Genomic DNA, 15,427 nt, shown 5'->3' on the forward strand with positions numbered 1-15,427 from the left:
CATCATCATAAGACTTCTACTAGAAATAACCTGCTCTGAGATACACAGTTCTGGGTATAAATCTACACACAAAGGCTACATCTATCCCGCCGCAAATAACAGTCCAAGAACCTTTTTTTTTGGCCCAGATGCCAAAAGGCCCAGATCAGCTCATGACACATCTAAACTTTCTCCCCTCAGATAGCATGGCTGTACCAAATCTGCCTACCAGTAGTATTCCCTGGTATGTGCTATCATCAAATGCTGCTTGAGCATCACCTGGGAAGAGCGCAATTTGTCACAGGAGAAAACCATGCCAGGGAGCTCATTAAGGGTTAAAGCATGTGATGATTGTCTCAGAGCAGTGCCCTCACCTTGTTTTGGTTAGGCATACCTATGCAGCTGATCAGTCCTGCTGTTTTGGTTTGCTGAAATGTGATGTCCTCCCTCAGACTCTTGTTAGGGACTAGCTCAACGTGTGAGAGTCAAATTCAGCTTTGTGTCCAGACATGCCTAAATGTTAGAGGGTGATCGCTGGATACAGTTTCCTCTTCTGAGCTCTCCCCTAGCATTTCAAGCAATGAGCAGAATCAAAGAAATGGCTTGGTCTTTTGATCTAATTGTAGCAGCTCCCTTATGCAGAGCAATTTGGAAGTGATTTTATTGAAACACATTAAAGGATTTTACAGTATAGTCATAAATAGCTGTAATAGGCCACCTTTAGGTCTCAGGAGGGAAAAATACATTTTTAATGGAGCTAGGTGACTCAAGAAAAGATTGGTGATAGACTACTGTTTTGGATGAGTTATTCCATCCTAAAATAGCTGTTCATACCTATAGGAAGAACTGCTCTCTAGAGGTGCATGTCCTCCTTGGAGAATGCAAGATGCCTAAATGACTAGGTCAGATAAGCTACACAACGTTTAAATAGAGAAAGTCAGCTGAGAAAAACATCACACTGTGTCTAAAACACGGTACGTGACAGGTGCCAGTTGGTGGCTTCGGACTGGTTTCTTTCAGTTAGATGTGCCTTTTTTTTACCAGTTTCCCAGTCTTGGTTTGTTCCCTTCCCCACATAGCTACAGAAGACTCTGAGGGTGGCTAGCCACATCACCCTGCAGCAACCTGAGAGCTTGGGCAGCATTTGGGGTACAATTTCATCATCTGGAGTGTTAAATGGAATTTTAATGATTAAATTCTAAACCAAACACAGATTTTCTAACTTCTGCTGTGGCTTTCTGTTAGTAACAGGAACAAGACTTGCTCGTTGATGAAAGATGAGCAAGCAGCAGAGCGGGCACATCATAGACTAGGTGACATATATCCCAGAGAATACCCAACGCTGCAGAGCACCGCTGCTGCAGATAACAAGTGTCCCCTCCTGGGCACTGTGCAGCTCAAACTACCACGGCATATTTCCAGCCACACTCTGCAGGGTGAGAAGGACCTTGAAGATCATCTGACCTTCAGCACTGACAAGTCTAAATTTGGCTGAAAATTGCACTTGTTACATCTGGGGTTTGTGCCCTCAATTACTGCACTCATCATGAGCTCTTTTCTGACTATTAAAGCTGGGCAATTATAGGCATGAAAACATCTTCTGCTTCAGTAAAAGACCACATTGATTTAGCAGCATTTGTTTCTTCTTTTTTTTGACTTCCTACAAATACTCTAACAAACAGGTTGACTGGATTTGGTCCAGAAACAAGCACATTTTTAGAAAATGTAAGATGAAAAACAAGTAGTAAATTTTGAACGTGTTAAAATGAAAACTTATCCTAAATTCGAGCAATTGCAGTCAGGAAGGAGCCCAGAAGCATGACCAACGGATTCAATCAAATACTAATCAACGCAGCTCAGATGTCCAGTATTGAGTATCAGCTTCTTGCAATAAACAGCAAACAATCTAAAAGCTAAAAGAGGATTGCAGGCATTATTTGATGAATAATTTTGCCTAGCAAATCCATTCAAGAAAGGTTAGATGATTCCAGGAAAGATGAGAATAGCACAGGAAACAAACTCGTCAAATAAATTATTCACTCAGTTCTATCGATTACTGAACTATCAAAACAGCTAATATTCTACAGTTACCTGGATCTGCTGCAATAAATTTTTCAGCTGAACCAGAAATTCTTTAGCTTCCTTTGCTTTATCTGAAACACCATTTAAAGCCTGAGAAAGCTGTGCCTGCAAGAAAAAAAAAGAGGGAAAAAAGAAGAAATTAGAGGTAAAATGCAAATGTGTTTCTTACTGATCCTTGTTTTTGATGATTAATAATGTGGTGAAAGACTTACTTGCTGGTGTATGTATTCTTACACACACAGAGTGTTTGTGCTAAAAAAGAATAGTTAAGGTTTTAATTGTAATAAGATTTAATAAAGGTGAAATATGCATGTGGGGGCAGTCAAGTATTGTGTCTGCACATTCTGCTTTATTGCAGTGACTTCGTAAGTCAAAATACCTTTTCATAAGACAGCTACCCACATATAAGGAAATAATAGTCTTACACTTACACAGTAGCATCTGTCATGTTGAAAAATCCCCAAGTGCTTTCCAAAATGGCACTTTTTTTTTTCATCAAAGCCTGAAGTCTTTATAAATGTGGTAGTTTCTATCAAACCTGAAATACAGTAGGACTTCAAAGACAAATCTGCATCTTCAGACTTCATAGTAATGTCTCTTTGGGGCACCAGTTTCCCATGCTCCAACCCAACAAAAGGGTATGTTTGGAAAAGTTCGAAAAAAACCTTCTTCTAACTTTTGACTGGTGAGACACATAGAATATGTGTTTTGTAAGTTCACACTGAAGATCTAACCTCTCCTTTCCTCAGCAGGCATCTGAGAGTCCTAAACTGAACCAGAGGCTTCTCGATGGACTTCCAGGATGGGAAGGAAATGGCAGTTCTGTCCCCAGCAGAGCCAGAACTGCCATGGTCTGACCGGAGCAGCCCTGGTGTAGCTTCCCTGGAAGCCTGGCTGGGATTACAGAAACCATATTGCTCTGCTTGTCAGCCCAGGGTAATCCCGGATCCAGCATTACTTCTCCATGCAGACGAAACGCAAAGTGATCAGATAGGTTCCATCAGGAGTGTCCTGCAGGTTAGGCACTCTCTTCGTGGGTCTAACTCTCAGGTGGACTTGGCAACTACCAGATTGCCAATGCCCAGTTAATTATCCTCACCAAATGGAAACGACAACTGACATCAGGAAATGGAAGATGAAGTGTCTTTGCTAACGTCAGGCTTTCAGAAGGTTGCCGTCTCATTTCCTTAGGACGAAAGTGTGCCTCGAGACAGAGCCTTGTATGCAGGAAGGTACAAAGGTTACGAGCCTCTAAGAGCAGACCTAATTGAAATTCAGTAAGTCACCACTCATTCTCTGCTTCCCTCTTGCTCCTGGAGGGAAGTAAATTACTCCATCCCTGAAAAGGGCACAGCTCACTTCTTAAGGCTGCCAAAGTTTGGAGTTTACCTCCGGCCTTAATGTCTCCTACTCATCCTCCCCTCATGCTCGCTTGTTCGTGCAGGAGAGGAAAGAGCAGGCCCTGCCAGTTCCTTCTGGACACTTCTGTCATGGTTTAGCCCGGCTGGCAACTAAACTGAATGCCACACAGCCACTCGCTCACCCTCCCCCAGCCCTGGGGATGGGGAAGAGAATTAAAGAGAAAAAGGGAAGGAGGCTCGTGGTTATATTATATTATATTATATTATATTATATTATATTATATTATATTATATTATATTATATTATATTATATTATATTATATTATATTATATTATATTATATTATATTATATTATATTATATTATTATTATATTATATTATATTATATTATATTATATTATATTATATTATATTATATTATATATAATGATAATAATATATACAAACAAGTGATGCACAGTGTAATTGCTCACCACCCGGTGAGTAACACCTGTCCCATCCTGGCTAACAATCCCAAAAGAGATAAGTCCCGACACTGCACTCCTGGACGAGCGAGAGGCCCAAAAAAGAGCAAAAGAGCTAGCAGTCCAAGAGTCTGGGAGTGAGAGCCCCCAGAAGAGCAAAGGCCCTTCTTTCCAGTCAACCCTCGTCTATATACTGGGCATGATGCTGCATGATATGGAATACTCCATTGGCCCATTTGGCCCTCAATCCTAAGTCTAAGTTCAAATCACAAGGGGAGTTGTAGACCCTTTGTCATGGCCATGCTCCCCCCTATCCTGTTGTGCTCCTGCACACCGGCAAAACACGGCTACCCGAAAAGTCCTTGAGACCTCAGTGCCAGCTATAAACATCAGTGCGCTGTCAGCATTCTTCTCATAACAAATCCCAAACTAAAACCAGAACAGAGAGCTCTTCCAGCTGCTAAAAAGAACTAACTCAGTCCCAGTTGAAACCAGGACAACTTCAGAGCCCAGGTCCAAGGCAGGCAGCCCTCTGCAGGCAGAGACACTGCCTAACCCCACACAGCTCACCGGGAAGTGGGGACAAACCCTGACTGGGAGCTGGGACTGAATTATAGAGAATGAAACCATCCTAGGTTTTCCTCCTCATATTCACACAAACTTTTTCCTTTTAGCCCAGTGGTAGGCATTACATTAGTGTGAAATTGAAAATAAAATATGCTTTACCACAACTCATTTGTAGCAAATGTAATGGGAAGACACATTCCTGTGTATGTTTCACAATACTTGAATATTTAATATTCTCTTACGCAAACTCCTGTTACTTAACAAAAATTTAAAGCAATGATGTTTGATATGAACAGCACTTAAGGTCACAGAACCAAACTCTTAAGTCCTTCAAAGTCTTATTTTCTGCCAAATCAGACAACCAGGATTTCAGATCAACTTCCCACAGGCTGACTGTGGTTGCCAGAGTTTAAAGCCCACCCTTTTCGACTGCGCTTTGTGCTCCATCCACAAGGCTTTGTGCTCCATCCACAAACAAGTCTTTGATTTGTTAAGCTGATGCAGGACAAGGTGAAAGCCGCATATGACCAAGGGGCTGGGGAGGGCGAGAGAAAGACACAGATGGCAAAAGCATGGTATGCTCTGCCATTGACCAGCCTGGCCAAACTGTCCCAGGGAGGTAAGGGTTCCTTTCTTTCAAATCAAAACCAACGGCTGGTCCTGACAAAAGCAAAACTTCCCCTTTTCCAGCATCTGTTCTAGCTCTCAAATCATCTCAAAGTGCATTTCACTGGATAAGAAGAGCCAAAAGCTGTATGTGGGCATCAGAGCAGCCATAGAAAACTGAATCACTGCAGACGAAGGGCAACCAGCACATGAACGGTAACCAGCGCATGTACGATGGCAATCAGCACAGCCATGCCCAGCTCCCAGCATGCTCCCATTGCAAAGAGCTGCAATAGAAACTCAACGACGTCATTGTTCAAAGGGCTTGTAAGTGAATTGCCATGTTCATTAAAACCTGCGGTTGCACTAAAGTAACTGCAGCGTGAAGCCGAGAAGACCATCTCTCCATTTGCGAAACCCACTTAGAGATAACAGCCTTGTTTTTCCAAGCATTTGTAAAAGATACCTTACAAAGCAGTGGAATTTAGTCACGCACTTCCCCTCAAAATCAAACGGAGCTACGTGACTAAGCCCTCAGTAAACCAACCAAGCCACAAAAAATGCCCTATACAGTCAGAGCAATCTTTCATGCTGCAGAAATATTTGCTGGAAGCCAAACTGAAATGTTACAAGCTCCATTGACTGCAACGATTACAAACTCCTGACAAACGGTATTCTACCTGGCGTTATCTTTACTTGAATACCTGGTCTTGCAACCAAAAATGTGGATGCTGGAGATGGATACCAAGTTTCCACTTCTATCAAACACAGGAACAGATAATGAGGGTGAGTAATTAAACCCAGATGGGCATGGAAGACCGATGCTTCCTTTGATTTTAGAAAATGAACCGGATAATGCCAACATCCTTTTTCAACCAAACAGTTCATGCTCGTTTAATTTGTTTTCCCTCCATCTCTCTTTAGCAGCAGATTAACTATTGATTAGATAAGCTCACCCTGGCACTGAATTCTAAAACAGACCTCATGTTTTTGGGAACACAACTCTTTAGGCTGGTAGATAAAAGCAGGTGTTCAGGCTCTGATACTTGCTTTTGACTGCCTGCCTGCTTGCCCATCACAGACCTGTCCAGCTGTGGCTTTTTTTCCCAGTATTTTGGTGTATATCTATACAGACATATATAACCACTCAGAATGGGCAGAGCTGAAACATGTCCATCATTACTCCTCATATCAGTAGGTCAAAAAAGCTCCCAACCTAAATCTGACAACAGTGTCACTGTTCTTGTTATGAAGACCTGAAAAAGGACTTCACTTTGGCAGTAGACTTACAGTTTTACTTCATAAACTTAAACTGTTGGTCTAGATGCACAGCTCATGCAAGTCCAGTTAAGTCAGTGGATTTCCACTGATCTATGTCATTTGGCCTCTGTTTTTACTGTACACAATTTTTAACCTCTCTGAAGAAGTTACATACAGCACCTTAAAGGGGAAAACCTGCACCGTTAAGAAGGGCCAGTCAGTCTTGTACAGCTTTCATGCCAGCAGCACAGCTGAGGGCAAACGCACATTTCATCGCACGGTCTGAAGCGCTGTATGGACACGGTTACACGCTCTGTTCGCCACTAACTCACTACCTAAGGCCCAGACAAAAGAGTATTCGAACTCGTTGATTAAAAGGCTGATACAGAAGTGGAATGGGAATGGATTCTGAAGCTGAAGGCAGGCAGGGCCTCTGGAAAAGCAGTTCTAGAAGCCAGTAGAAAAACTGGTTTGAGTTTGCTAGTGTGGGATGAAACTGTGAGAGGTGGGGAAATGGCTCTGGCAGCCCTCCTTAGGTGAAGAATACCAGCCACTGGCCTTAGAAGGAGATGAGCAGATGCTCATCAGCTGATGGTGAACAACTGTCAGTCTGTCAAATTTACTAGGCTAAGAACGCTTACGGACAAGCCCTTCCAGCTGCCTCTACCAGCTATGCCTCGAGCATCTGGAGAGAACACACGAAGCTTGAATTGCATTTGGCATACCACTCAATGTAAGTAATTTATGGTTTGGCCAAAGTAACTACAGGTAATAAACTTGTAGAAATTGCTGTATCTGAGAACTATTTCTAAGCAGAAGTATCTAATTCCAAAACAATTTACCTGAATGAATGTGAGCTTATGATTTAGGCTCTCTGGCTATATGGTTCCATTACATTTATTTTCTGCCAAGCACATTGTTCTAGGAAAAATAATACTCACAAGAGCACAATTTTAGAGTCCACAAATTAGTTAATTTTGAGTATTTTTTTCTTTCGCTAGAATTTTCACATTGATTGAGTCTGCAAATCAAGAGAAAAATCACACTCTGTGGCACCTTAGTCCCAGAAAAAAAAACAGTAAAAATAGAAACCACCAGAGTATTGTTCTTTCTTTTGACAATATTAGATAATAGAACAGAAAGAAAATGACTGATTGCGCACTTTGATTACACCAGAGTTTATCACATTGTTCAAAAGGTATCAAACAGTTTTAACTCAAGGTAGACCATAAAAGCCACACAAGCTGGTCTCTCACACTCCAAAACATCAGCCGCACTTGAACAGTGAACTCAGTCCCTGCTCACCAAAATAACTCTGCTCAGAAGTGGATCCTGCCATCGACACGAGTAGCAATAGCTGCGAATTTGTGATCTGCTCCTCCTAAGCCAAGAGAACGTCTCCTTGGCACAAACATCCACCATGTTAGGGAGGAGATGGCTGAGCCCTTGGCAGAGAGTATTCAAACTGAAACACTTTCCGAAGAAGTTTGTCTTTCTCAAATGGATAAACTATGCAGATCACCCCAAGTGGCATCTTTTTTGAATCTTAAAATCTAAAGTTAAATTTTTCCTTGCTGAATGCCTTAGCCAAGCTTGTGCTCAATCACTCCATGCCTAAGGGATGATCAGAGCAGTCTTGATTCTGTCCTCTCCTGCAGACTCTGAAAGGATCTCTCTCTGCTTCCCTTACTGCTGACTGCAGCAGAGAGCAAGGAGATGGGAATCCTGCAGCCAGCACAGCTGGCCAAGTGCTCTTTGTCCAGCTGTGGAGAAAGTCCTTTCCCCCCAGTACAGCAAGAAGCTCCAAAGGACTGCTCTCCGCACTCAGGTATTAAAGTCCCCTCTGTACATTCATATCTATTAACTAATCATTTTTACAGGGTCCACCGTTCTTAGCAAGAAAGAGCTACCTTCAAACACTCTTTCAACTTCTAAGGTCATGCTCTTCTATGCTCTTTGTTCAAGTAATAGCAAAGTCTTATTTTTAACATGGAAAGTGGGGCCAAGTGACCCAGCAGCGATATCAGACCTTGGCAAACCCCCTGTGTGGCAAGCAGCTGGCTCGGATGTCTCCCCAGGGAGCTCCAGGGAGGCCTAAGGAGCATCACTTCCAGCAAAGCATGAATCAAACCGTGACATTACATGGATCAGAAAAAGCTTTACTCGTCCCCAGACCCCATCCATCCTACGATTCTTTACTCATCTTTGTGTCATGAAGGTCCCTCCAGCCATTACTCCTGGCGTCTTTGGGAACTGAGTGGGAAGGGAGACGTCTTTGAGGCCCAGGAGGTGACACGGTGTCCCATGATCCCCCTTATCACACTTTCCTGTCTAAAACATTTAAGTGGCTCTAGACCACTCTCCCTCACTGACATGTGGTGGCAAGTGGTTGTGGCAGTTTGCACTGAGTCCCGGGTGAAAGGGAGGTGGTGAAAGGAAGGAATGACCATCCTGTCTCCTCATGGGCAGCTGCTGCCAGCCGCGAGAGGACAGGATGGCCAAGGACCCTGTGGAAGGCAAACAAGTTAGTGAGACGGACTCCCTAATCTCAGGTGTCTGCCTGAGGCCTGGTTGAGCCTGAGATTTGCTGGCTAAGGAGAGGCCAACACGGGAGGGAGTCCGTGGGTTTTCCAACACTGAGCAGAGGCTGTGAGGTCGCTGGGAAGCCAGGAAGGACCGGAGACTTAAGAGCACCGTGCCAAGGGGAAGAAGTCTGGGAGAATGATGGACGTGAAGTAGCTGCACGTCCCACAAACTCCAACCTGACGTCAGGGCATTGGGACGAACAGATCCCAGTGCAGAGGATGGCCCCAGCCCCTCCTGCCTGGCTGACGGGACTCACCTTGTGCTGCTTCCACATGGCGCCCAGGGCCTTCACGTCGTGCTTGCCGTGCTTGCCCTCCTCCAGGCACTGGTAGCAGACGGGGCTGCGGCAGCTCACGCAGTACATGCTGTAGTTCTCCAGGTCGTGCTCGGCGCACGTCGGCAGCTTGCGGCCGCCGCCCGCCCCTTTCCCGCCGCCGCCGCCGCCGCCGCCGTCGCCGCCGCCGCCGCCGGGGGCGCCCGGGTGTCCGGGCGGCGGCACCAGGCGGTGCTTGGCGAAGGGCCCGCGGGCCGGGTGGCAGCGGAGCTGGCAGGAGGCGCAGTACAGCACCTCGCACTGCTCGCACAGCACGGCGGCCGGCTCGGGCGGGCTGCGGTCGCAGAGCTGGCACTTGGCGGCGGCGGCGGCGGCGGCGCGGCCCTGCTGGTAGCGCTGCACGATGGCCTCCAGCAGCCGGTTGCGCTGGAAGCCGCGGAGGCCGCGCTGGTCCAGGGAGGCGCTCCGGTGGCACTGCGGGCAGGTGAGGGAGGAGCTGGCGGGACCCGCGCCCCGCGGAGCCGCCGCCGCCGCCGCTCCTGGAGGAGCCGGCACCAGCGGCAGCACCCGCACGCCGTTGGGGGACTTCAGGCTGGGGGTGTAGGAGCCGTAGCCGCTGTCGGTCTCGCTGTGCAAGCTCAGCTTGTCCGCGTGGTCGCCGCCGCCGCCGCCCGCCGCGCTCTCCGAGTCCAGGCAGGCGGCGGAGCCCGCGGCCGCTCCCGGCCCCGGCGCGGCGGCGGCGGCGGCGGGCTGCGCGGGGCCCCGCGAGTGGAGCAGGGGCGGCAGGTGCTGCTCGCTCTCCGGGGTCTGCACGGCGATGGTGCGGGCGCAGGGCAGGCAGACATTGTGCGAGCAGGGCAGGATGATGGGCTCCCGGAAAAGCGAGCCGCACACCGGGCACTTCAGCTCCTCTTCCATGGCCGTGGCGCGGCTTTGTGTGCGGGGCGCGGGCGGGCTCAGGCGGGCGGCGCGGGGTCGCGGCCGCCGCCGGTTCCCTCCATCCCCCGCGGCGCCCTTCGCCGCTTACCTGGCCTCCGGGCGCCGGGGCGAGGCCGGGAGGGCTCCGGCTCCGGCTCCGGCCGCCGTTTCCGCGCCGGGAGGTTCAGCACCCGCCGGGGATAGACAGCTCCGCGCGGCGTGCCGGGGCCGGGGCCGGGGCCGGGGCCGGGGCCGGAGCCGGGGCCGGGGCCGGGGATCCGCCCGGCGGCTGGCGGCCGCTTGGGGCGAGGGAAGGGCTCACTCGCGGCCGCGGCTCGGGCAGGGAGCGCGGTGGGGCTGTTTTAACGTTGGTGGCATAGAGTAATAATATATGGGGAAGGGAGGCGGGGGGAGGAGGGAGGGCAGGAGTAGGAAGGGGCGGGAGGAGCCCTTTCCAGCAAATAAGTGATCGCTCTCTCTACGGCTGGGGACGGCGAAAACATCTTTTAAAGGATCTCTATACAGCGACGTCTTTATATGTTTAAATAAAACCATTGTTTGGGTAGCGGGTTGAACGCAGGTGGGGTTTCGGTATCTCTAGTAGCCCTTTCTGCCCGCCCCGAGGAAAGGAGGAAAGAGGACGCTCGCCAACAACCTAAGAGTGCGCTTCTCCTTCGTACGGATCTCTCCGTGCTGGAGCACAACCGAGGTGCTCAAAATGTCAGGCACTGTTAGAGGGATGAATGAAAAAGGGGTTAAAAGAGAAGCGCAACCCTGGTTACGAATGCTGTGGCTGGAAGGGGCGGAAGAGTGTAGCGAGCAGGGAGACGTGCCGCATCACCCGAGCTCGTAGCCGTGTAACCCCAACAGAAATTTGCTGCGAAGATAAATCAGGGATGACAGCTGAGAGTTTATGGACTGAAAATAACCATCCTCAGAAGAAAGAAAGAAACCAGCAGTGGGAAATCCCCCGTCTGTTTTGTTTACTCTGCATATGCTTAGCGTGGATGTAACAGTGGTTTATTTTCATAGTGAAGAGATTAGACATGAGTGATTTCGCTGCCATTCTTATTTGTCTATCTTATTTAAAAGCCACTTATGCATTAACTTCAGTTCCATAAGCAGATCCTAATTTGTTGTTTGTTTTAAAATGCGAGCTGGTTGTTGCAGAGCAGCTATTTAAAAATACAGAACTAAGCAGTGTCAAATGAACAAAAGAAAAGAGAAAACATACTAAATGTATCACCCCTCATTGTAATGTTTCTTAATGCATGATGAGCATTTTGTGATACTGGGTAGGAAAGGATTTTCTAGTTTCAGGTTTTGCTTTTGCCAGATTATTAAAACTGTTGATGCATAGAAAAAGAGGAATGGGGGCAGAGAGCAGGAATGTATTAAAGGTTCCAGTTTTTTCAGTCTTTCCTCCCTGCTGTTTTCCTTCTTGTGTCTTGCTTAGCTGCTCTCATGTCAAGCTGGGGGGAAGGTGGGGCGGAAAGTCCCAAGGGGTTTAAAGCTTTGGAGTTCCCCGGTTCAAGGTGCAAAGGGGCAGGTTTGTGGTCTGGCACATAAAAGAAACAGCCCTGACCCACATAAACCTGCCTGTCTTCTGGCTAGGTATCTTCTTCTTTTCTGTGACCTCTGTGCCAAGATTGAGAGTTTATAGACTGACTGTATGTTTGGGCTACCTCCAGCCTGAAACCTCAGCCGTGCAAGAAATGTTCTGAAACGCCACTGATTTTACAGCTACCTTATGCTACTACATCGCAAGAAAAAGCTGTGGGTGAAACGCTGTTATCTTCATAGTCTGTTCTCTGCTCTGCCATCTGTCAGCAACAGGAGTGGATGTACGCTAAAGATTTCTCACAGATCTATAGGCGAATCCAAGGCAAAAATTTTAAGTCTAGGCATGAAGCCATAATCCTAAAGGTAATTAGGAAGGCATGGTAGCTTTTTTCCTGGACTTTTGCTTTCTTTCTTTACCTGTCTTGTGTGTAAGGTGCCAGTGATCATAACATGTAATGGTAGCATCAGGTCTGAGGCATCTAAACAAAACTGGACATGTGGTTCAGGAAATAGTGGAAATGCAAAGGTATGAACACCAAACCCCACCACCTCCCCTTTGCAGTTACTTTTTAGCCAGGGCTTACAAATTCCAGAGTTCTAATACACCGAATTTTAAATTTCTGTTTTGACCATTACTCTGGGGTTTATGTAAAACCCTAGCATTGTTTGCATTTGACTACGGAGGGAGATGGCAAGAAAGAAACTGTCTTGAAGTACAACCACTCTCTTTCAAACTAATCTTTACTTTTCCTCTCCACAAACCTGACCTAGCCTGAGAGCGTATTTCCATAACTGATGACATTTGAAATGAAGATGAAAAAGCGGTCTGGTCTTCTCTGTACTGTGGTGTGACTTGTACTTCATTCAGGATCTTTTTCCACCTACTTTAGAAGTTTATCTGAAACATTTATGCCCAGGACAGCTATGCCTTTGAGAGAAGGGAGAGCTGCATGGTATGGTGCTCCCATTTACCCATCCTACTGATCCCAGAACAGCTCTTACGACAAATATTTATCTATATAAGTGTAAGTGTGTTACTGATGATAGAGGTGAAGAGGCAAAACACCTCTGTCATCCTTACTGCTCCAGAGACGAGAACAGAAACTGATCTAAGCATTGAAAAATGCCACTGAGCTTGAGCAGGTTGACTTTGGACACCCTTACTCTTGCTGAGGAACAGATTGCACAGAGTCGATCCCACTAATTTTAATGGAGCTATTCATAAAGCTCCAAAGCATGAAGTTTGGTCTGAGCCTGATAGAATCGGGCCTTTACTATGTTTTGTAATCAAGCTGTCTTTATAATGGAGATGATCCCCATGATTTTTCCTCTTTTTATGTTCAAATGAGTCTTTAATCTGTTAGAGCTGTAATGGTATATGGATAACCTAGAAACCCTATTCTGGCAGTCATGGCTTTGATCTTTATTTTAATATTTCACTATCACTAGTATCATCCCCTTAAACTATTTACCCTCTGTAAGAACTTATTAGCATATTTTATGTCCCTCTGACAAGAAAAAAGCTAATGAAGTTTATTTATAGATTTGTATAATAAAAGATAAGACAGGTTGTGGTACAACCCCTCAGTAAGGAGAGTTGATTCATCTCTTTGCCTCTCTTGTTTTATTGCTTATGCCTTTTCCTTCTGTTTGTTATTCTTTTTTTTATTGTTTTCCTATTTCTTTTCTTGTACTTTTTATATTTTATATTGCACTCACACATTAACCCCTTTCCAATTAGTTTTCCCTCTTTTTTTTTTCCTCATTTTTTAACTTCAATAGCTGTCCACCAAGGTCACTTTACTTTCTTCGGTTTTCTTCTTTACCACTGCTGTTTCCCCATGGGGAACTTTTCGATTCCAGTATTCCAGCGTTGTTTCCGCTGACGGGCATCACTCCAAACACACATCCTCTCATTTGAAGGGTAACAAAAAAAAAAAAAGGATCTTCTCTCCACAGATGCTTATTCCATTGCAAAAAGGAGGACAGAGGGAGAGTTCACAAGAGCAGAGAAGACAAAAATGCACCTGGGCCAATGCCAGCAGCTTTTGAGGCAGTGTAAGGTGAAGAGCCTTGCTGCCTTGTTATAAATGCATCAATTATCAGCAGAGGATGCCCTCAGCAACCACTCCGTACAACGCAGCTGCAGCTGCTGGTCATCTCTGAATGTTAAGCTGGAGTACTAACCAGTGTCTGTGTGTTTTGATACACATCACCACACACGTCTTGGCATTGCTCTTCTGCTTAGCAAACAACACACCACACTAATCTCTCCTCTCTGCTTGTTCTTCATCACGTTCTTTACCCAGACGCTTATTCCCAACATCACCAGCTCCTGCTGATGCTGGTGTTGCATGTTCTATTTGAGGGATGATGTGGCAAAGAGGAATGGGAGGGCAGGCTTCCACCGTGGCTTAGAGGAAAAGCTGATGTACATGGTCTGTGGGGCAGGGCAGCTTCGGAAATGGTAGCTATGTGCTACCCTTTTCCCTTCTTCCTTTGGTTTTGTAGATTTGCGTTAGGTATATTATGTAGGTGTAACAGTTTTGAAATCGGTTTGGTTCTGGGTTTTTTTTTTGAGCATGCATTCAAGTAGCTATTATGATATTTAAGGTTTTCAAATGTTTGCACATTGAAGTCTTCATGAGAGGAACGAAGGCAGAGCTTGGCAGGATCCCAGAAGAATGCCACAGAAGCATGGCTGCTGATAAAAAGCTTATCTGTTGGCTAGCAGAAGACTGTATCTGTAATAGAAAGGCAGCTACATATTGAATTTTCTCTGTCAGAGGCATAAATCTGCCATAAAAATGTAATTCACAACAGACGATGATTCTATACAATGGAATTTTATTCAGACTGCTAGGTATATGCTTGTTACGATGGTTAAATGGAAAAAAAATACGCTTGATCCTAAACGTTGCTTGACAAATACTCCTACTTCTAAATCTATTTCAGCAATCTATGAATGAAATTTGGTACAGAGGAAAATACTGCTTTAAACATATATGCCAACAAAAAAACAGTAGGTTGGCACAGATAAATTTCAGCAAGAGGTCTGTTTCAACACTTCATACTGAAAAGAAACCACAAAGAAAGCACAAAAGGCACCAACCTACAATCAGGACTCTTGAAAAATAAGGTCTCATGTTTTTGTGATGTTGTTAAAATACCTCAGCCTGCAAGCCCCTGGAATTACTCCAGGGACATCTTGGCTTTTCTGCCATGCGAGGAGCTCTCTCTCTGTTGCTGTTCCTGCAGTGGTGTGAGATCCTGTCTTTTGCTGCTACAGTTCAACCTGTGGCCAGCATCCTCAGAAGGGTGCTTGCTCTTTTGAGAGGCAAGAGGACCAGAGTGCTGGACCCTGAGCAGCTGTGTGTAAAGGAGAGGAGGAAGTTGTGCCCTGCTTTGGACCTGTTTCAGAACACCATTGACAAAGGGCTCATGGTCAGTGTCTTCACAGTACGATTATTATAGAGAGCTCTTGTCACGTTTGCTGCCCTTCTCTTAAATCCAGTGTGTAAATTTCTCACACAGATGATTTGGTTTCAGTGGTATTATGGCAGAGTTTGGCTTATGGCTCTTCATTTTGTTCCCCATGCCCACTTGAGGAGAGGGTTGTAGGAAGCTGTCCTGAGCACAGACTTGCAGCCTGTCTCAACCCTCTGCCCCTGTCCTGCTGTGGTTCCCTGCTCTCCCCAGCTGTCCCCATAGTCATCCCATTCATGCCTGTAAGGAAAAGGAGTTTATCTGACTTTTTAAGAAACT

At 46.1% G+C, this 15,427-nt stretch overlaps 1 protein-coding gene across 3 annotated transcripts in view; it reads right to left on the bottom strand.

Annotated features, from left to right (window-relative positions):
* The window catches only part of TRIM67 (tripartite motif containing 67), a 34,067-nt gene extending 23,968 nt beyond the window's left edge, over positions 1-10,099 (bottom strand). For 2 of the 3 annotated variants that reach the window (XM_086627175.1, XM_086627167.1), the window contains exons 1-2: positions 9,164-10,099; positions 2,071-2,166 (exon numbers count right to left, since the gene is read on the bottom strand). In XM_086627175.1, the coding sequence (XP_086483301.1) occupies positions 2,071-2,166; positions 9,164-10,099 (1,032 nt within the window). The remainder of the gene's footprint in view (positions 1-2,070; positions 2,167-9,163) is intronic. The other variant, XM_086627182.1, reaches the window with a different exon arrangement.
* Between the last annotated feature and the right edge of the window lie 5,328 nt (positions 10,100-15,427).

The sequence above is a fragment of the Tauraco erythrolophus genome, chromosome 2 (assembly GCF_009769465.1).
Source record: "Tauraco erythrolophus isolate bTauEry1 chromosome 2, bTauEry1.pri, whole genome shotgun sequence".
NCBI classification, from domain to species: Eukaryota; Metazoa; Chordata; class Aves; order Musophagiformes; family Musophagidae; genus Tauraco; species Tauraco erythrolophus.